This window comes from Nuphar pumila, chromosome 7 (assembly GCF_984573655.1).
Source record: "Nuphar pumila chromosome 7, dmNupPumi1.hap1.1, whole genome shotgun sequence".
NCBI lineage: Eukaryota > Viridiplantae > Streptophyta > Magnoliopsida > Nymphaeales > Nymphaeaceae > Nuphar > Nuphar pumila.
The window spans coordinates 128625178-128647250 of NC_143255.1; the positions used below are offsets into that span (position 1 = coordinate 128625178).

Genomic DNA, 22073 nt, shown 5'->3' on the forward strand with positions numbered 1-22073 from the left:
ACAAAAATAAACATTATTAAATACATCAATACACTGTTCAAACATCAACACAAAATTAAACAATTTCTTCCCTTATGATTCCTAAAGCTTTATGCTTCACATCAAGACATTTTCTGAACATTTCTCGGTTCATGCTTAGCCCATCACTTCTCACACCCATTTCTTCCTCTGCGACTATAGTTTTAATTTGTAATGAACATGGCCTGTGGGATTCAACCGTGTCCAGTTAAATATAGTGGGACTTTGTCAATGCGCTATAACATGAAGCACATGCTATTATATATGAGGATTGTCCAGGACATGATGTCCTTGGAAATGTGCACACTGAAGCAAGTATAACTGTCACGGTCACCAATACATATGTTGTTTGAGGAGATGAAAAGAGAGCATGAATCACAAAAATTATCTAATTTCACCACATGACAGACATGACACTTACGGTCAAATAGAATGACAAAATGGATGAAAACATAGTATTCTATGCATGTGTGTGTGTGTGTGTGTGAGAGAGAGAGAGAGAGAGCTCAGTAAACGCTTATACACTTATTGTATTTTTTCAAGATATTTCTTTATCCTACAACAGCAAAGAGACCAAGGTTTTCCTAATGTTGAGGGGAAGGTCCCTCAGAAGGATGATCTTCCATCTTAGGCAAAGAGGAATAAAAAGAACATAATGATGATGATCTACCTTAGCCTATAGGAGCATTCCAAGAACTACAAAATAAAAAAGCTACTAACAAAAAATAACAAGGGGAGGGGCAACAAAAAATGCTATTCACCTTGGAAGACCCTAGCAAGTTCCTAAGGTAGATGCCCAACCTCGCTTCAAATGACTGTACACATTCACAGGAGGGAAGATCATGGCAGGTTTCGCCATGACTGAAACCAACAACCGCTGGCACCGATCTGCTGGTGAGTGTTAAAATAATGGTAGGAAAAGTGAGGAAAACAACCTGAGTTGTGGCCCATAGGAAATGCTACCTTCTTTGCAGATCTTTCTACACGTGACCACCACTGCCACCAAAAACCTCCGAGACTCTCTCTTTACCTTTTGTTCTCCCCCCATCAATTTTATCTTTCCTAAGTCCCATAGGAAACGCAGCTGAAGAGAGCTTTGAGATAAATGCTGATGAACGTTGAGGAGGTCCAGCAGCCACAGGGTTCGCTATTGGACCAGACCATGACACTGCTGGTGCTTTGGCAAAAGCGAAAGTGGTTGACGTGAATGATGCATCAGACACTTCAAAGGACTGTTCATTATTCAATGAATCCATGGGATAGCCAAGAGATCCATCCTGATGAGGAGGTGGGAACTTCTCACTCTTGCTCTTAGCATTTGCTTGGTTGAATAAGCGCCTCCGCTGAAAAGAAAAGCAATAAACCATCAGATAATGTTGCATTAACAAAAGCCATGTCCGAGAACAAGTTTCACATCTTCAAATGACTCCTATCTGGCCTTTTGTGCTTTAGTTCCACAAACCAAGATTCAAAATGATCCAGTGCATGCAACACGGCCTTTGATAACTCTCCATGTTGATTCATGACTTGTTTGAATCAAACAAGTCGAATCAAAATTATGATTCCTATCTGGCATTTCGTGCTTTAGTTTCACAAACCAAGAATCAGAATGATTCAGATTCCAGTGTATGCAACACGACCTTTGATAACTATCCAGGTTGACTTACAACTTGTTTGAATCAAACAAGGTTGTTGGCATCAAAATAACAAACTCATGGGTTCTTCGAACGACAATGTTTCTCAAGTTCTATTCAGATATTCCAAGTGTAAGACCGTATATAAGATCCATCTAATCAAACAATTAAACTGGTCAAGAGTCAAGCTAGATTCAATAAAAAGTTCTCTAACTGTATCTCTTATCCACTCACTTACACAAAGAAATAATGTTTTATATTTGTTAGTCATGGATCTGGTAAAACCAAGGTGACAAAAAACATCCTTTTTCAAATAACAAACAGCATTTATCATCAGTGCACACTGCAAAGGATGCGTGTATATGGGGTAATATTTGCTACCCTCGTGGGTAACGAACCCTCTAGTTAGAACTCAAAGGGAGAGATTGTTTTGACCAAATATAACTTAATGGATATGTTCAGCATGGTCAAAATAGTAATAATTAGCCCTTGGATCATAGTTTTTCGATGTAAAAATAAGTTTTTTTGAAGTTTGAAATTTTGGTACATTGTAGGCCATTGATTTTTCAACCCTCATAAAATAATCCAAAGGTCAGTTTCAAATAAACCTAATATGTAGATCATATCTGGAGGATTAGATGTGCAAAAAATTAAAATATTCCAATTTTTTAATAGAGGGTTCCTTACCCACGAGGATGGCATATATATATATATATATATATATATATATATATATATAGTTCAGACAACTTACGTCTAAGTTTGTTTGCAACTCTGCATTTGCTTCAGGAGCTGGCACGGCCCTGCTACTTCTTTCATGAATCCGTACTTTCTTCACACCATTACCTCTTCCACTAAGACCTCTTTGCCTAATAACCAAAGTGAAAAAGTATTGTCAGACTAGCAAAGCTGTGTTTTTGAAACTATAGCAGGCAAATTTTGTTCCCAAGATATCACTGGCAAATTGGCAATGAGTTTCTTGAGTGATCCAAACAAATTGCCTTTTGCCAAAACAATCTTGGGTAAATACCTTCTAAGTTTGAGAAAAGAAAAAGGAATATATAGGGGGAAAATAAATAATCTCATTTGAAAAACAAATATCTCAGGAAAATTTAACTAAACAGTCTCATTTTGAAAAACAAATATTACAGGAAAAAAACTATCAAAAACATTGTTCAAGAGATACTAATGTACAATTTGCAATTCTTATGATAAATTCTAAATCTAAAATCTCAAGTAAGCCTCTTTTTTTCCAATTTCTTGATGGTAAAACCAGGAGAAATTCATGATCCCAAGACATGTTATTGTGCTTGAAAATCTTCTTGGCTAAGTATTTCTTTATAGTTTTTCATTTTTTGGTCTATATAAAAAATAATATCACAACGAGAACATTATCATGAAACAATGTTCTAATCATAACATCACAACATGTTCAAATGATTGCAATATGGCATGAAGAAAATATAAACAATATCCATGAAGCAATATTCATGAATAAAATATAGAGAATATCATGATATTCTGAAAAGTATCCCAGATATCTATGGAACTGCTTGAAATATGATAAAAAATGGAGATCCACCTTCTAGCCGCTTCATCCCTTAATTTAGCATCCATCTCCTTGCTTGGAGGATATTTAGGTAAACTTGATGGTTCGCAAGCAAAAGGTTTCGTAGTGAAGAACTGCACTCATTCAGCAAAATCATTTTGAAGAGAACTACCAGTTAATGAATACAAGAACTACATTATACCAGAAACTACACTAGGCACGCATAGTAGGTGGCAAGTTGGACTCCCTTTCATGCCACTACCAATATTTTCTGTGGGAAAGTATGCCACATAACATAAACCCTTTAAAATAACCAGTCACCAACAAAAATTAGATAAGATGACCGTAGCAGAATATGAACCTGGTAATACGAAATATTGCAAAAAGAATATGACAAAGACACTTTATGAAAGCCTTGAAATCAAAATGTTGTTGTGGAACTAACTTCACTTTTCAATGCAGAACTGGCAGTGCCTCGTTCAGCTGGGTCGATTGCAAGAAGTGTTTCAATAAGAGGAAGTGAAGAAGGTGGAAAAGCTTTGAATGTGTCTGCAATGCAGCGCTTATAAGGTTGCTGTGGCTTAAAAATCGTTGCATGTGGCAACTTTGATCTCTTCCAGTATTCTTCTGAAGGTGACCCACATAGCTTAAAGATCTTATGTAGCTGCTCCACCTACAAACATCGGAAAAGACTAATATCAATGAAGAAACTGAGAATGAGTAAATGAATGAAGATGAGACCAACCAAGAAAGTGATATTGAAAATATGCATTCATGCTGGAGAAGAAGATAATATCGATGAATAAACTAGGAGAAACTAGAGCATAAGCAAATGCATTAAGACAATACCAGACAAAAATCCACAGACATAAATGTGCAGGTCTTCATGTACACATGCATCCAGAAAAAAGATAATGACTAAGCCATCATCTACAATTGATTCCACGAAATTTATAAACAATGCAATGTCAAGATATTCAGCTTTATTTTTTATGAGGAATAACATCCCCATTGATGTGAAAGTTTAATCAGCACATAGAATAATGTTTGCAACAGAATCCCTACTGACAGACAACTTTCGTTAGTTATTTTATATAAACAACCTAAGTTGTTCATATGCAATAATTGACTGAGCAGAAAATCATGTGCCAATTGGTTGCTAATGAGATAACAGTTCCTACAATACATAAGAATCATCTAGAGGATTACCAACACTACCAACAAAACAAAATCCCAAACAATAACTTCATTAGAAAATCACTTGAGTTTTTTCCCTTTTTTTCTTATTAAGGTCTTGTCATTTCACTTCATGTCTGCTCATCAGAGCAATGAAGTAACAAGAGATGAAATTTTTGCTTCTCACAAATTATTATAGCACCACCAGGAGAACAGAATCAACTTATAGACACAGAATCACCCTAATGAAATTGGTATCAAGGACTCCCCATACAGTTGGAGTCTAACCATAATGCATTCTATAGTGAAGAGCACATTCAGCACATCAAAGAGCTCAAAATACAGCATCAATAATGCCAAAAGCTAAATTTTAGCCTTCCGTGGCTATGTGCTTCGAAATATTTATGCATTTCATGTATATACCCAGATTTGTCGTTGAAGGGTGGAGGTCTGCATGGGGGTCTGGTTTGCACTTTCCTGGGCTTAACTCATGCTCCAGTTCCAGACCTTGCTTCCATGGAGAAGAAGAAGAAGAATGAGGATGAGACAGACAAATATAATCCTAAAACTACAATCTTCCTATTCATCTATGTGCATATAAATTGCATAGAGCCACTTGCAAGTACAAGAAAAAAAAAGTACCTTCCATAAAAACTTCACCCAACAAAAAAATAATTTGTAAAGGGAAAAATATAATCCTAGCTAATACTTCTTGTCAGATTGGAGAAAAAATATCAGTAATGCACAATGTGTTACAGTACCTTCAAGGCTGTGCTTTTCATGAACGATTAAAATATCTACTAGTTGATCCAGTGATTTAATATGAATCGTGAGAAAACAGCAGCTACATGAAAAGTACTTTCTGCATCTAAGCATAACGTAATATAGGAATCTATAAAGTTGGTACTGGTTCTCAAAAGAAGAAAAAACAGTACTGAAGTTGATGGCTACATTGATCAAATCTAAAGCAACAATTCTACGAGCATTTCAAAAGGCTATAGAAAGGTAGAAGACATAAGTCCAAGTAAACATAAGTATATTGCCTCAAGGTAACGTTACAATATGCTTATCTAACCCACATCAATGCCACTGTGGTAGCCTACAGCTTTGCCTTGTCTCAAGCTTCTTGTGACACTGCTTGTAGCAAAAATGTTTCCCAAGAATATGATTTGATCTATGAGGAGATTTTTTGCCATACTGCATGGATGCTGTGTAATGCAGGCATCTCCCACTTAGCCTTCTGTGTTCATGCTAATGCCGCGTGCACCAGCAGCAACGCAAAATAAAAACATGACAATTTATCAACATAGTAATCGCCAAATGCAGTCATTTCCGTGACCCAAGTAATCGATTTTTCTCTGATGATCATGAGTCTTCAATTGTCATGTTTCTTTCATTGGCCAGACCTCAATCATATTTCTCAATGATTTTTTAACCTTTAATTAATATTAAAAATTTATAGTTGCACAGTGGGAAGGAATCTTGCATGGTTGTGGATATGTGTGTATAGAGATTTAATTCAATGGCTCCTGTAATCATTAAATTCAAATCCTCATAAACAGTAACCTAATCCTTAAATATCACTTATGAGCAACTATGTGCATGATACTTCATTTATAAGCATCATTTATGGGTTACTATTTAGGACAGTGTGAATTTTAAAATCAAATCTGAGAAGTTGGATTGAATCTATCCAACAATCTAGATTCTGTCAAAGAAGATCAGACAGGGTCAGCCCATCAACTGACTGACCAGTCAAACAGCCCATATAAATGGATGGGCAGGTCTTCGGCCTAAGAGCAGGCTGCCAATCACCCAGCTCATATCCACTCTGGACCAGGCTAATCGTCCGGTTGATGGGCCAGACCTATGGCCTGTATGATGTCTAAAATGCTGGGCCACACGTTGTGGGGCCCTAGTCCTCTCTCTCTCTCTCTCTCTCTCTCTCTCTCTCTCTCTCTCTCTCTCTCTATCTATCTATATATATATATATATAGGAAAAGTGGTATCTGCCTACCACGAGCGAATGGTGTTTTGGGGTTGTGTTTCAAAAATCTGACCCTGCAGATGTATTCAACGTGGTCGATTTGCTAGGAAACAGTACTTGGTTCAGGTTTTTCGATATAAAAAAAACATGATTTTTAAGTCTTGAATATTTATGTAAATCTTAGACCATTGATTTTTAAACCTTATAAAAACCTACCTGCATACCGGAATCGGACAATCCAAGAGTTCATTCCTATAAAATCAAGCATGTAGAACACATTTGTACGGTCAGATTTAAGTAAAACATGGAGAAAATCCATCAAGAGCCTAGTAGGCTAGAGAAGGGGTAAGAAGATATATATATATATATATATATATATATATATATATATATCGGCGATATTTTCAAAATATAATGATATTATCGTTGTATTTTCAGAAAACGATATTATAGGTAAAATATCGCGATATTTTGAAATTATTGCAAATTTGATAATATCGCAATATTATCACGAGAATATCACAATATTATCAATTATTGTTACTACTTTTATTTATTTTCTGTCTTAAACGTGGTTTTCTTCTTTATTTTGCATTTTTCACTTATTTCTTTTATTATATAAACATGATATTTTCTTACTTGTTTTTGCGATTTTTATATATTTTTTATTTTTTACGCCTCCGAGATTTATCACCAAACCTATAATATCGCAAGAATTAGTCTCGCCAAGTGATGTTCAAAACCTACGAGATTTTGTTATTCGCATCCTAAATCAAACATGCAGTGCAAGTGAATGCAAAAGAAATTGGAGTGTCTTTGAGCAGATTCATACAAAGCGAAGAAACAAATTAGAGCACAAAAGGCTCAATGACCTCGTGTACGTTCACTACAACCTACGACTAAGATAAATTTATAAAAGTTATTTGTCATATTCATGTGTTATTTAATGGTTTTTATGCATACCAAACTCAACTAATTTTAAATTTTCATGTTATCTTTTTAGGCAAATACAAAAGTTGTCATCAAGGAGGCACAAAGAATAGTTTGATCACATCATTTTAGAGAACTTTGATGTATTGGATGAATAGGTTCAAGAAGAAACAAACCTCCTAAAAGAAGAGAACATTCAATGGATAAACGTGGAAAGAGCTCAGGACGTAGATGATGAAGACCCCACGTATATTGGAGATGATTTGAATGTCAAAGAAGAAGAAGATGAAGAAGATAATGATGATGATAATGATTGATGGCATACTTATTAAAAACTTGGTTATGTACTGCGTAAACTTGGGTTTTTGGCTTTTTGATGAATCTTATGGCATGTTCTTAACAGAAGATATTACTATTTTGCATTGTTCTTGTGAGATTTGATGATTGATGATGTGTTATGTAGCTCATAGAAACATAAATGCTTTACACATGATTTTATAGTTGCATTTTGTGCATTTCATCAGTTTTTTTTGTTTTATGATTTTTTAGAATTTTTGCTAATTTTTCTGATTTTTTATGATTTTATTAGAATTTTTAGATTTTTTTCAAAATTTATGCTTTTTACGATAGGATAGGATAGGATACGATATGTATCTTGCTTTGGGCCTAACCGATACGGGTTACAATACGATACATACAACCTTAGTCTACCGCACCAGCAACAATTTTTGTGCATTATCATAGTATCAATAACTGGAATACATGGTTCAGTTCTCTTCTAGATGGATGCTTTACATGCTTTTCTACATCACGATCTCTTTGAAGAAGTTTATGTTAAAATGTAATTGCAAACCGACATTGTAAGTATATATATAGAGATACATATACATATATACTATGTATGTATGTATATGTATCTCTATGTGTATATATAAATAAATATATATATATATATATATATATATATATATTTGTCCACAATATCCAAAAGGGTATTTCTGTAATTTCACCCTTTACGCATATTCCACTTGGAATAATGCTTTTAATTTCTTCTTTATTTTATTTTCTATTCTTTTTTTTCTATTTTTATTTTCTTCTTTTTAAGTGTCGTATCACATTGGGGGGCTCCCCAACGACTCCTTTGGGAGCCCCCCATGTGGTCCCTTTTGCTTGCATAAATAGGGGTGTTCCCCCTTTGTAATTTATAAGCTTGAGAGTCTCAAGCATTCTCCTTTTTTATTGAAATACATGCCTTAATGCATGTTTGCTATTTTTACGCATTTGTGCGTAGTTGTTCAAGTGTTGTGTGAGTGCCTTTGTGCACATCTTTTGTAAAGTATTTGTGCTTGTGTACGTATTGTCTCTTCGTAGACATTTTCACATGGTATCAAAGCCAAGTTGGTGATAGAGGATCGTGGGATTCTTCGTTTTTTGAGTGCCTCGAAAAGCGTGCCTTCGGTGTTTTGAAGATTGAAGTGGTGGATCTTGCTTCTCCAATATTTTAGAAGAATCTTGTGCAAGACTTAAAGATATCCTTTTGGTACGTATTTCTCCATCTATCTTTACTCTCTAATGGGCGAAAAAAAGTCCTCCTTTGCTCTCGGCTTTAAACTAAATGACTCCAACTATCATGTTTGGGCCGGGAACATGAAGGCTCACATAAAAGGGAAGGGTTTATGGGGTTATGTCCAAGGCACAATCCCGGAACCCGAACCAAAAATTACTATTGTTAAAGATGGAGAAATCAAGATTCTTGAAGGGGATGAAAGAACAAAAGCACTTGAGGATTATTCCAAGAAACATGAATGGAAAATGAAGAATTTTAAGATTCTTTCTTGGATTTTTTCGTCGGTTGAAACCAAGATTAATGCCAATATTATTAAGTTCAAGAAAGCTTCGGAAGCATGGCATTATCTTGAAAAAATGTATACCTCAAGGGATCTTTCCCATAAATACTACCTTCAAAAGAAGGTTGTTACTCTTCAACAAGGCGACATGACTATTAGAGAATATTTTGCCGACATTTCTTCTATTTGGAATGAGCTTGCTATGCTCGAACAAAAATGGAGTAGAGAAGCAATTGAACTCCGTCACAAGCAACTTGAAGAAGACCGGTTCTTCAACTTTTTGAATGGACTAAGGCCCGAATTTGAGCAAATAAGGTCGTCTCTTTTATCCTCATTTACTTCCCCTTCTCTTGAGAATGTTCTCACCAAATTAAGTGATGAAGAGACCCGTATGGGTATAAGTAAACAATGATCAAATGTACTTGTTGTTCCTTCTAATTATGAAGAAGATGATGGAGTCAATGTCGTATAAGACCCAAAAACAATGTAAAATCCTATCGTCCTCCTCATTTCAAACTACAAAATCAAGGAGGAAATAGTGGGCAAGGGGGAAAGGACTATAGCAAAAAAAATTGTCATTTTTGTAAAGAACCGGGGCATATCAAACCTATATGCCCTAAATGGAAGAGACTTCTAGCCATGGCCACCACCGGTATACCACAAAAGGAGGAGGCATCTTCAAGTGGATCTCTTTCACTAAATCAAATAGTGGAAGCTCTTCAACCTCTCCTCAAGAGAGCTACCTCCGGTGCCGCCGTATCTACCTCTTCCCCTCCAGGTAAAGTTTCTTGGCGTTTGGATTCCGGTGCATCTTTTCATATGTCCCCAAACATATATTTTCTTTTTGATTATTCAAAAAATATTTCACCATCTTTTGTTTCCACTGCAGATGGAACCTCTCTTGAAATTAAAGGTATAGAAAATTTTGAAACTCAAGATTTTTTTATTCCAAAAATCAGATTTATACCTAAGCTAAAGTTAACCTTCTCTCTGTTTCTCAACTCTCGGACCATGGTTGCGATATTAAATTTTCTTTTGATAAATGTTCCATACAGGATCGTCAGTCCGAAAAATTGATTGGAGAAGGCTTTAGGAAGGGAGACTTATACTATATGGACTCTCTTCAAATTCCAAAAAAAATTGTAATGTTGCTCGATACAAAGATGTAAATGTGTGGCACAAAAGACTTTGTCATCCTAACATCACCAAGTTGTCTTATTTACATTTTGCAAAAGATCTCTGTAAAAGTTCATTTTCTTGTAATGATTATATTCTCAGGAAAATGCCAAGTTTACCTTTTGAGCAAAGAACTATGTTCTATTCTAAACCTTTCGAAATTGTTCATTCAGATGTATGGGGACATGCACCAGTTGTTTCAAAAAGAGGTTTTTCTTACTATGTAATCTTTGTGGATGACTTTTCTGCATATTCATGGATTTATTTTCTCAAGTATAAGCACGAAGTATTTTCGTGCTTCAAATCCTTTCATTTAATGATCATGAATCAATTCAACAGCAACATAAAGATATTTAGAAGTGATTCTGGAGGAGAATATCTCTTCAATGAATTCAAAAAATATCTTAAGGATAGTGGTATTTTTCACCAAAGGTCTTGTCCTAAAACCCCTCAACAAAACGGGTTGGCCGAAAGGAAACATAGACACATCATTGAGACCACTAGAACTTTTCTTATATCCCAAAATATTCCTAGCCCTTGCTTCATTATATCTCATAAATCGCTTGCCTTCTAGGAATTTGGGAAAGATCTCTCCTTTTGAAGTTTTACATAAGATGGAACCTGATTATAATAGGTTACGAGCTAAGTCACAGGGACTCGGCAAAACAGGTGCCGCACCCGCGTCGACGCGATGCGGGTGCACGTGCGGGTGCGGTCAACACGACCCTGGGTGCGGTCAATGCACCCAGGGTCATTTCTGTCCACTATTTTGGCGTTAAAAAAAATCCCCGATAAAAAGGAGGATTAGGGCAAAAAAAAAATTTGCCCTAATCTCTCCTCCCCCTGAGCTCGAGCTCTCTCCTATCGACGCCCCAGCTCCACCTCCTAGGCTCCTCCTCTCCTTTCGCAGGTAAGTACCCTCTTTCACTCTCTTCTCGGGTCGGCAGGGGAGGGGTCGAGCACCCACTTCCCTTCTCGCTCCCTTGTTGGGTCGACAGGGAAGGGGCCAAGCCCCCCCCCCCCCCTCTCTCGGTCTCTTGTTGGGTCGGCAAGGGAGGGGCTGAGCCCCCCCCCCCCCCCTCTGGCTCTCTTTTTGGGTCGGCAGGGGAGGGGCCGAACCCCTCCCCCCTCTGGCTCTCTTTTTAGGTCGGCAGAGGAGGGGCCGAGCCCCTCCCCCCTCTGGCTCTCTTTTTGGGTCGGCAAGGGAGGGGTCGAGCCCCTCCCCCCTCTGGCTCTCTTTTTGGGTCAACAGGGGAGGGGTCAAGCCCCTCCCCCTCTGGTTCTCTTTTTGGGTCGACAGGAGCCCCTCCCCACTCTGGCTCTCTTTTTGGGTCGGCAGGGGAGGGGCTGAGCCCCCCCCCCCCCTGCTCCCTCTGTTTTCGGCAGGGGAGGGACTGAGCACCCCCTCTCGCTCTCTAGTTGGGTCGACAGGGGAGGGGCTGACCACCCCCTGCTCCCTCTGTTTTCGGTAGGGAAGGGGCTGAGCCCCTCCCTGTTTTTGGCAGGGGAGGGGCCGAGCCCCCCCCCCCATGCTCCCTCTGTTTTCGGCAGGGGAGGGGCCGAGCCCCCCTTGCTCTCGCTCTCTTGTTGGGTTGGCAGGGGAGGGGCTGAGCCCCCCCTTCTCCCTGTGTTTTCGACAGGGGGAGGGGTCGAGTATAATTGATTTGAAAATTTTAATGTATTTTTTTTGTGTTTTCAGGATAAAAATGACGGATAAAGGGAAAGGACTTGCATCATCCTCAAAACAACATATGAGTTCTGCTACTAGGGGATTGATGATGTGGGGCCACTATGGGTACATGTAGATAAACTTGCAAAAACTTGAGGAGGAGGTGGAAACAAGCGATTTTGATGCAAGCTCTGCGAAAGAGATTTTGTTGGGTTTTATACAAGAGTGAAGGCTCATTTGTTGAAGATACCAGGACATGGCATTTCAGCTTGCAGAAAAGTTGATCAGGCAATGCGAAGACAATACAAGAAAATACAAGAAGAATATGAGAAAAGAAAGGCAATGGCCGATTCTTCTGCAATCAGTGTGTCATTTGCAAGCCACCAAGAAGATGCTGAAAAAAAAAAGTCAATGTAGGAGGTAGAGGAACGATACAAGCAGCATTCAATACATATGGAAGAGAAGAATTGGATAGAAAAGTTGGGAGGTATTTTTATTTCGGTTCACTCCCATTTAATGCGGCTAGAAATCCTTATTGGAAGGATTTAGTAACATCCTTGGCAAATTGTAATTTGAGTGGTTATGTGCCTCCAAGTTCAGAAAAAATACGAACCACCCTTCTTGCAGAAGAGAGGGCAAATGTGGAGAGGTTGCTAGAGATTAAAAAATATTAATGAGAGCAAAATGGAGTTTCTATTGTGTCTGATGGATGGACAGATATTCAAAGGCGTCCATTAATCAATTTCATTACTTGTTCGCTTAGTGGCCCAATATTCTTGAAAGCAATTGATGCATCTAGAGAATATAAAAATGCAGAGTATTTAAAGGGATTGTTTATAGAAGTGATAAAAGAAGTGGGTGATCAGAAAGTGGTACAAATCATTACAGACAACGCTCCAGTTTGTAAAAGTGCAGCATTGAGTTTGGAGAGTGAGCACCCTCATATTTTTTGGACTCTTTTTGTAGCATACAGCTTAAATCTAGCCCTAAAGAGCATCTGCAACCCCAAAGAAAAAGAAAATTCACAAGCATATGCTTTATGTTCATGGATTGAAGATTTAGAAAGAAATGTCAAAAGCATCAGGGAATTTTGTTGTTAACCACCATCGTGCTAATGCTATATTTAATAGGCATTCTTATTTGAAATTGTTGAAGGTCGTTGAAACACGTTTTGTGTCCATCATTGTGATGATGAAGAGGATTAAAAAAGTGAAGAATACTTTGATTAACATGGTGAATGATAAAAATTGGACATTTTATCGTGCTGATGATGATATCAAGGCTTAAGAAATTAAAAAATTCATTCTTGATGATGAGTTTTGGGACAGAGTGGTATACTTCCTTCAATTTACGCAACCTATTTGGAAAATGTTAAGAGAAGTTGATAAGGATGAGCTCATGCTTCACAGAGTTTATGAAATATGGGATAATATGATTGAAAAAATACAAGTTATAGTTTTCGAGCATGAAGAAAAAAATCCTGCATTGGATGATTCAGATTTTTTTAATCATATTCATTCAATTTTAGTCAGAAGATGGGATAAGAGCAACACCCCTTTGCATTGCATGGCACATTCTCTTAATCCAAAAATATTATGCAAATAAGTGGCGGGTTGATGGTATTGGTCGTGTCCCTCCAAATTTAGACCCAGAGCTATCAAGACATAGAAATATGTGTATGACAAGACTTTTTCCAGAAGCATATCTTCTACATCAAGTCACACAAGAGTTTGGAAAATTTTCATCTTCGAGATTATATGGACCGACATTATTCGCGAGAGAAGAAGATAATATAGATCCTATCACATGGTGGTCAACATTTGGATCAGAAATACCTCTTCTCCAACGTCTTGCATTAAGATTGCTATCGCAGTCTGCTAGTTCATCTTGTTGTGAAAGAAATTGGAGCACATATTCTCAAATCCACAACATGAAGAGAAACAAACTCATCAGCAAGCGTGCAGAGGATTTCGTATATGTTCATTCAAATCTTCGATTACTTTTGAGAAGCAATAATGAATATAGGTATTAATTTGCTCTCTTAGTTATTTGATTATTTCTTAGTTTTTATTTAAATATATTTGTATTGTATTTATCATTTTCAAATTGGGTTTGTAACGCAGACAAGGAACATCCAAATTTTGGGATGTAAACCCAGAAGAGTGTGACTTCGAGGGAGAACATGATTTCAACATAACAAACATGGATTTAACTGAGCCCAGTATTCCTTCTAATGATGCATTTGATGATGAAGAAGAAAATTATTAAAATCCATTACTTCATCAGGATATACTTTGGTATGTAATTTAGTTCTTTTATACTTTACTTATTTGATTGATATTTAGGTCAATTTATGTAATTGCTTTACTTATTTGATTGATAATTTGATAGTTAGGTTGATATACTGCATGCATGATGAATCATATTATGACAATGTTAACGGTTAAATGTTAAACTGTTAAAACTTCAAAATTATATATATATAATTTACATTTTTGCCCCTACCGCACCCCTGCACCCGGGTTTTTTGGAAGTGTCGCACCCGCACCCATGTGACATAGGTTACGAGTCTGGTTGTAAGTGTTTTATACTTATTGATAAGAATGACAAACTCTCTCCCAAGGCTATTCCTTGCGTCTTTCTTGGATATTCCGAAACTCAAGAAGGGTTTCAATGTTATAAGCCTAAAAATGATAAGTTATATGTCTCAAGAAATGTGACTTTTTTAGAAAATGAGAACGGATTTGAAAGAAATGTTTCCCACCAGGAAAATACTGATTATTCTTTCTTATTTGACTTATTGTCTAGTAACGATGATATGTCTAGTGATGATGAAGTATCATCAAATCATGATGGGGAAAATGGAGTAGATATTGATGAACTTAACTCACCCAATATCCAATAAGGCAGAATTTCAAGTGACCCAATAACTTATTCTCATAGAAATTGAGATACTTTCAGAAGTGCTATTGATCAATATAGTGAGTCTGTTCCCACTCCTAATCACAGAAGATCTGAAAAAAATAGGAGACCTCCAACTCGATTTGTCTCTTTTGATTCGTTTTCACCCAGATATATGGCTTGTCTTAGTGCTATTCATTCTTACTTTGAACCAAGAAATTTTGAAGAAGCTAAAAAATGTATAAAATGACAAGAAGTTATGCAAAATGAACTCAATGCTCTTAGGAAAGCTTAGACATGGGAATTCTAAACTCTACCTATTGGAAAGAAAAATATAGGTCGTTGGTGGGTATTTAAGGTTAAGACTAAGAGCGATGGATCTCTGGAGAGATACAAAGCTCGCTTAGTTGCAAAAGGGTATGGCCAAGATTATGATATTGATTATGAAGAAACTTTTGCTCCTGTAGCCCGAATGGTTACAGTTAGATGTCTTATTACTATTGCGTCTATCAAAAACTGAAACATTTTTCAAATGGATGTGAAAAATGTTTTTTTAAATGGTGATCTTAACGAAGAAGTTTATATGGATGCCCCACCAGGTATGAAGATTCCTAAAGATAAAGTTTTTCGCCTTCGAAAAGCCCTCTATGGTTTGAAATAGGCTCCCAAAGCCTGGTATGATAGATTTAACAGTGTTATGCTAGAAAATGGATTTTCTTCTTGTTATACTGATACTGCATTATTTACTAGAAAATCTGATGCAGGGATTGTGATATTATTGCTCTACGTTGATGATATGTTAATTACAGGTGATGATGTTCAAGGAGTCAAGGATATTAAGTCCGTCTTGACTTCAAAATTTGAGATGTCAGATTTAGGTTTTCTGACATACTTCCTTGGAATTGAGGTTGCTTATTCTCAACGTGGTTATTTTTTATCTCAATCTAAACTTGCCTGTGAGATTATTGACAGGTCAAGAATTTTCGATGACAGATTGTGAAACTCCTGAAATAGTTGGTTAAAAAATGAAGATCAATGACGGGATCCTTCTAACTGATCTTACTCCTTACCGACAACTGGTAGGCTCGTTGATGTACCTTAGCATCACTCGGCCTGATTTGTCTCATGCAATTCATATCGCCAGTCAGTTCCAGCATGCTCCCATAACCGTTCACATGAGTGTTGTGCTTCGCATCATCTGACTCAGATTGGGGAGATGACCCTAATAATCGTCACTCCATCACTGGTTTTTGTGTCTTCTTAGGTGAGTTTCTGATTTCTTGGCGATGTAAAAAGCAACAGAAGGTCTCTATGTCCTCCACTGAAGCAGAATATAGAGTCATGACGTCCACCACCATGAAAATTGTATGGATTTGGCGTCTTCTAGAAGATATGGGAGTTTTCATTAGAGAACCAACCAAGTTATACTGCGACAACAAGAGTGCAATTTATATTGCCAAGAATCACACTTTTCATGAGCGAACAAAGCATATAGAAATTGGTTGCCACTATGTCAGAGAAGAATACTTGAAGAAGGTCATTGATCTTTCGTAAGTGACATCTGAGTATCAACTGGCAGACTTCTTCACTAAGGCTCTTTGCTCGCCCAGATTTCACTTCCTTCTTGGCAAACTTGTGGTTATCACACCGTAAGTTTGAGGGGGGGTGTTAAAATGTAATTGCAAACCAACATTGTAAGTATATATATATATATAGTATCCACAATACCCAAAAGGGTATTTCTGTAATTTCACCTTTTTACGCATATTCCACTTGGAATAATGCTTTTAATTTCTTCTTTATTTTATTTTCTATTCTTTTTTTCTATTTTTATTTTCTTCTTTTTAAGTGTCGTATCACATTGGGGGGCTCCCAATAGAGTCGTTGGGGGCTCCCCAACGACTCCTTTGGGAGCCCCCCATGTGGTCCCTTTTGCTTGCATAAATAGGGGTGTTCCCCCTTTGTAATTTATAAGCTTGAGAGTCTCAAGCATTCTCCTTTTTTATTGAAATACATGCCTTAATGCATGTTTGCTATTTTTACGCATTTGTGCGTAGTTGTTCAAGTGTTGTGTGAGTGCCTTTGTGCACATCTTTTGTAAAGTATTTGTGCTTGTGTACGTATTGTCTCTTCGTAGACATTTTCACAGTTTATATGCAACATCAACTTCATAACTCGTAACTCTTCCACAAGTATGTAATACAACTTTAATAAGCCATGTAAGGACTCCAGAAAATTCTTTATGCATTGGCACTAATATTTAGAATTTTGTGTTCTTTTTTAGAGGAATATTACAAATCTATGATGATGACATAGTTGACAAAGATGATGACTTCAGTGCCAAAGTTGGGATTTGCTAAACCTTTCCTGGGTATGAGTTCTTATTAAAGATACTAATTTTTACAGTCTAAGTTTGCCATGGATTCTTGTGCTAGATCCTAGTTTACTAATGAGAAAGTTGTTCGGTACTCCTAAGCATTTTCTGTAGCTACAAAGAACCCTGCAGGCCATTAAGTACAATAAGATTCAAAGAACTGACCCAATCATCTAAACCAAGAAACACCCCTCTCCCTCCTGGAAAAAAAAAAAAGAAGAGAAAAAAGAGAAAAAAAAAACTACTTTTATGAGAGCCAATAGAAGAGGTGACACTAAAACTACAAGCAATGTAAATAGATCTACCATCTTTGAAAGCCTGCTGTCAAAACTAGATTAAAGCCAAAAAAATGAAACAACAAAAGTTGGATAATTCAATGATGCTTACCTCTGTCCGTCCTGGCATAATTGGCTTTCCAGCTAGCAACTCTGCCAAAATGCAGCCTGCACTCCAAAGGTCAACACCTACACTATAATATGTCACCCCAAGTAAAAGCTCTGGAGGACGATACCATAGAGTTACAACTCGACTAGTCATAGGCTGCACATGGCCAGGATTATAGAAACAAGCTAGACCAAAATCAGCAATTTTCAGAATTCCTGCATTATCAAGCAGTAGATTTGAACCCTTGATATCACGATGCAAGACACCTCGGCTGTGACAATGATCAAGACCTGAGAGTAACTGATGCACGTAGCATTTGACCTGCAACAAAATTAACAGTTCTGAATTAAGGATAGAAACAATAAATTTAACTTGAAACTTAGATATACCATCAACCATAAATCAATGTTTTGTTTGATAGAAAAAAAGCAGGAAGGATCATTATTTCCATCATCATGGTGCATTCAAAAAATAAAACATACAGACACTCAACCCATGCTTATCAGAAATAAGCTACTACCCAGAATGAAAGTTAATACTACTATAGCATATTATTTAAATGTAAATATATCCTGCATGATCTCAATGAAGAGAATGAACAAAAAAGCTAAAGTGATAAAGTCATTTTGTAAAGTGCCAAACAAGCAAAAGCATCATTTCCACAATCTGATTGCAATGCCAACCGCAAAGTGTGATACACAATAGTTGATGGAACAGTTGCATCAACATTAAATCCAAATAAGAATGATGGACCTATGAAGACTGCTTATTGGATGAATGGTGTGTTTTGTACAGGTGGTGTTGCACCTTGCAAATCTTGGATTTACCAAGGAGGAAGCAAGATACAAGGTGAAACTTCAGCAAGCAAGGAGAATTGTGAATGATAAGGATAGACTAATATTTAACCTAGACACCAAACATAATGCTTTGAATACCAGTTGGAAAATGAAACTCTCATTACATTAAGAGGCATCAATGTCCTATATTTGCACTACATTGTGGTATGGAAATTGTCATAAAGGGAATATTTGCTCAGGCCCCTGTGAGAACCATTCTCTCACAAATATGGGAGAATGATTCTCATGACCTACACCTTTTGCAAACTTGAGAACATCATTCTCATGACCCACCTGAGAGAATGATTCACATTTGACTATTTGAGAGAGATTCTCATAAGCCATGAGAGAATGATCCACGCATTGAGAAGTGGGAATCATTCTCTCAAGAATAGGATTATCATGTGAATCCTTTTCTCAGGTGGACAGGCCGAGCAAACCAGCCAAAAGTTTGATGATGTGTTATCCCATATAATCAAAGTATAGTTACTCAGTCGCCCAATTGTGAAGGAGAGTTCAGGTGAGGATTTCACAAAGCGGAAAACAGAGAAAAGACCGAAGTTGATCTAGGAATATTTGGGGATACAAGCAATTCTCTAGATTTCCAGTATACTCAAGTGCTGAGCTTCTAGTTTTCCTCGCTCCAGAATGAACGAAGCAAAATCGTGATCAAGAGCAAGTTCAAGACCAATAACAACACCACCAGAACAAAACAAAGAGAGAACACTCCGAGACCAAACACCAAAATCAGAAAGACGAGTCCGCGAGTGAACCTGAGGTTCCGTGAATTCGATCCCGGGGCAAGCGGCGAGCCCGGCAAGATCGTGCTCCATGTACTGGAAAACGAGATACAAGCTGCACGACATTCTGGAGGTCACCAAGCCCTCCAGTTTAACCACATTCGGATGATCCAACCTCCTGAGCACAAGGATCTCCCTCGCCATGAATCTCACGCTCTCGGGCTCCAGATTATCGAATCTCACCTTCTTTAATGCAACAATATCCCTCGTAACGAGATCCCTCGCCTTGTAAACATTACTGTACGTCCCTTGCCCTATCTGAGCCAATCCACAGAAAGAATTCAGAGAAAGAACTGACAAATAAAAACCATAGAATCCAAGAGAATCGATCGGAAGAAAGAGAATAGGAAACCCCGGGCACCTTGTCGAGCTTCTGGAACGAATCTGCGCGCCGGGGAACCCAGCCATTGATCGCCTCTCCGGCGACCTGCGAGAGCCAGGGCGGCCAGCCAGCCGCCACCTGCTCGCCGTGGAGGTGGCCCGGCGGGTTGCTCAGCCGCGGGTTTGACTTCGCCCTCCGCCGCTCCCTCCTCTCCGCCGCCGCCGCCGCTGCCTCCCGCCCCTTCTCCAGGACTCCCTTCGCCCTCGCAGCCTCCGCCTTGTCCTCGAGCTTCGCCGCCTCCGCCTTCCGGTCGGAACTCGCCGCCGATCTCGCAGGCCTCAGACCGGCGGAAGCGTCCGCCGCCGGCTTCCCTAACGCGCATCCCATGGCCGTGTATCCGTGAGGTGGAGCTACGCGTCGAGATTGCCCGGCGCCCTAAAGCCGGAGCTCGGCAGCGGGAGGGTGGAAGAACCAGTGGCGGTTTTCCGTTTTCTTTCCGCCAAGACTACTCCGCCGGAAAAACGCTATCATTAACCAGAGACTAGTTCGTTTTCACCGGTTTCACCTACGCCTTGTGACCTTACTGGCCGGAATTTGAGTACGTCAAACCGCTCTCCGGTTGCCGAAACCCTAACGGATCAGGGCAGAAGACTCCCCCCTGTCTTCACTCTGTGTGCGTGTGTGTGTGAGAGAGAGAGAAATTCTTAATTTTCTCTCCACTAGAAAAAGGATAATTTTCAAATAACTGAAAAAAGGTAGTCTTAATTAAAATATCCACTAAAATTTCCCGATTTTCTCAAATACCTCAGAAACTTTTAACCCAAATTATTACACAACGAATTTACTCGTACAAAAATAACCAACGAATATTTCACTCTCTATTCTCTGTCTTTTTTTTTTATGACGAGAAACCCTCACCGAGAACTGGATCACTTAATGGGCCTGCCTAGGGATATAAATAGGTTGAATGTATTGGATTCAGTAGTCAAATTCATATTCTATTAAAAAACAGATTCAGATTTGGTATTAATTTTTCATTGAAATCTGAATCCGAATCTGATTAGAACCTAAATCCAACCAAGATCCGAATTTGATTAAGTGTAAATATTGGGTTTTGGACTAGTAGGATCAGGAATCAGCTCTGTCCTTTTTCATCCGACTCCGAATCTAAATCTGAATTTGATTAGGTTGGATATGATCAAATTGAATTTGGTAATGCCTAGATCCAATCCCAATCCGACCCATTGACATCCCTAGGCCTGCCCCTTGAATAATAAACCTTGAATGGGGTCACCGACACTCAAGCCCTTATAGAACTCAGTAGTTGCACACCCAATGAGTTGAACTTTCTCCCAAGTCCACTATTCCTCTAATCTATGTCAAATAAAGTGGCTGTTAAAAGGACAAAGGACACATTTTCACCCAATTTTCCATTAAGATCGGCTAGTTTATACACACCGAGCCTGGACTTGTGTTCAAGCTCAGCTCATTTCTGCTCACGGACCAGTTCGAGCTTAAACGAGTCGAGTTCGAGCTAGCTCGGCTCGTTGTGCATCCCTCCTTGCAAGCATACTCGGTCCCATCATTGAATCTAAACTCCTTAACTTGTCTTACACAAGTGATTTTGACGGTAGATAGCAATGAACATTTGGTATGTTTTAAAAGTGAAAATCACATTTATGTCAAACATAAGGAAAATTTCATAGATAAACTAATGCAATCTATCGATAGTTCTAGTTTCATAACTAACACTAATTGAAGTTAAACATAAGGAAAATCGTAGGCAAAATGGGTGTATTTGCTTAAAAGTGGCATGAGTTGGAGGTCTTTTTGGAAATTTCAAAACTATGTCGGGTATAATAATTATGATAAAGAGTTTGGTGGGGTATTTGAAATTAAAATAGAGAGTGAAAAGAGTTCAAAAAATACTTTAAGGGTATTTTAGACATTTACTTCTCTTAATAATTTGGGTCGAAAAAGAGGGTATTTAGGTAACATTGAGTCCTACTCTCATTTATGGCTTTCTGGCGCGAACCGCCCTCGTTGGGATAATTTATTAGATTCCCATCATATACCCCTAAAATTTCAGAAAATGACGAATATGTTGATTGAGCTCTTTGGAGAGGACGAGTAATGTTTTCATAATCACCAAACTCATAAGTCTTGGGTGAGTTTGGATCTAAGGGCTTTGGGAGGCTGTGAAGAGATGAACAGGATCCGGTTCCTATAAAGGTCTACTTAATATCTATGTCACAAAGATATGTATGGGCACGAACTGACACGTGACACGCAAGGATCACGTGCTATTTCGAAAACAAAAGAACTTGAAGATACCGATTTTTTATCTGTGGAACCCATTTTTTGTCATTTTAATACATAAAATATATTTTTTATTGCATTATGATTAAAATACTATTGTTTTATTTTTCAATAATGTCCTCAATGTCCATGCCAATGTCTTCCAACACAT

General features: G+C 38.0%; 1 protein-coding gene across 1 annotated transcript; it reads right to left on the reverse strand.

The window, feature by feature from the left end:
* Nucleotides 1-527: 527 nt before the first annotated feature.
* On the reverse strand, nucleotides 528-20291 carry LOC149833478 (putative serine/threonine-protein kinase At1g54610). Its single transcript, XM_090015150.1, has 7 exons — nucleotides 19643-20291; nucleotides 19255-19539; nucleotides 17649-17966; nucleotides 3647-3874; nucleotides 3235-3335; nucleotides 2407-2521; nucleotides 528-1361 (listed from the first exon to the last, which is right to left on the reverse strand). The coding sequence occupies exons 1-7, from the start codon at nucleotides 19988-19990 to the stop codon at nucleotides 999-1001; spliced, it is 1758 nt and encodes a 585-aa protein (XP_089871276.1). The 5' UTR covers nucleotides 19991-20291; the 3' UTR covers nucleotides 528-998.
* Nucleotides 20292-22073: the final 1782 nt, after the last annotated feature.

Bases quoted from the DNA above. Each gene is read 5' to 3' on its own strand.
- LOC149833478 (XM_090015150.1), bottom strand. From the start codon at position 19,990: ATGGGATGCGCGTTAGGGAAGCCGGCGGCGGACGCTTCCGCCGGTCTG. The intron at 3,875-17,648 runs GTAAGCATCATT...CGATGTTTGTAG, and splicing joins TTATGCCAGGACGGACAGAG to GTGGAGCAGCTACATAAGAT. The intron at 3,336-3,646 runs GTTAGTTCCACA...GAATGAGTGCAG, and splicing joins GTTCTGCATTGAAAAGTGAA to TTCTTCACTACGAAACCTTT.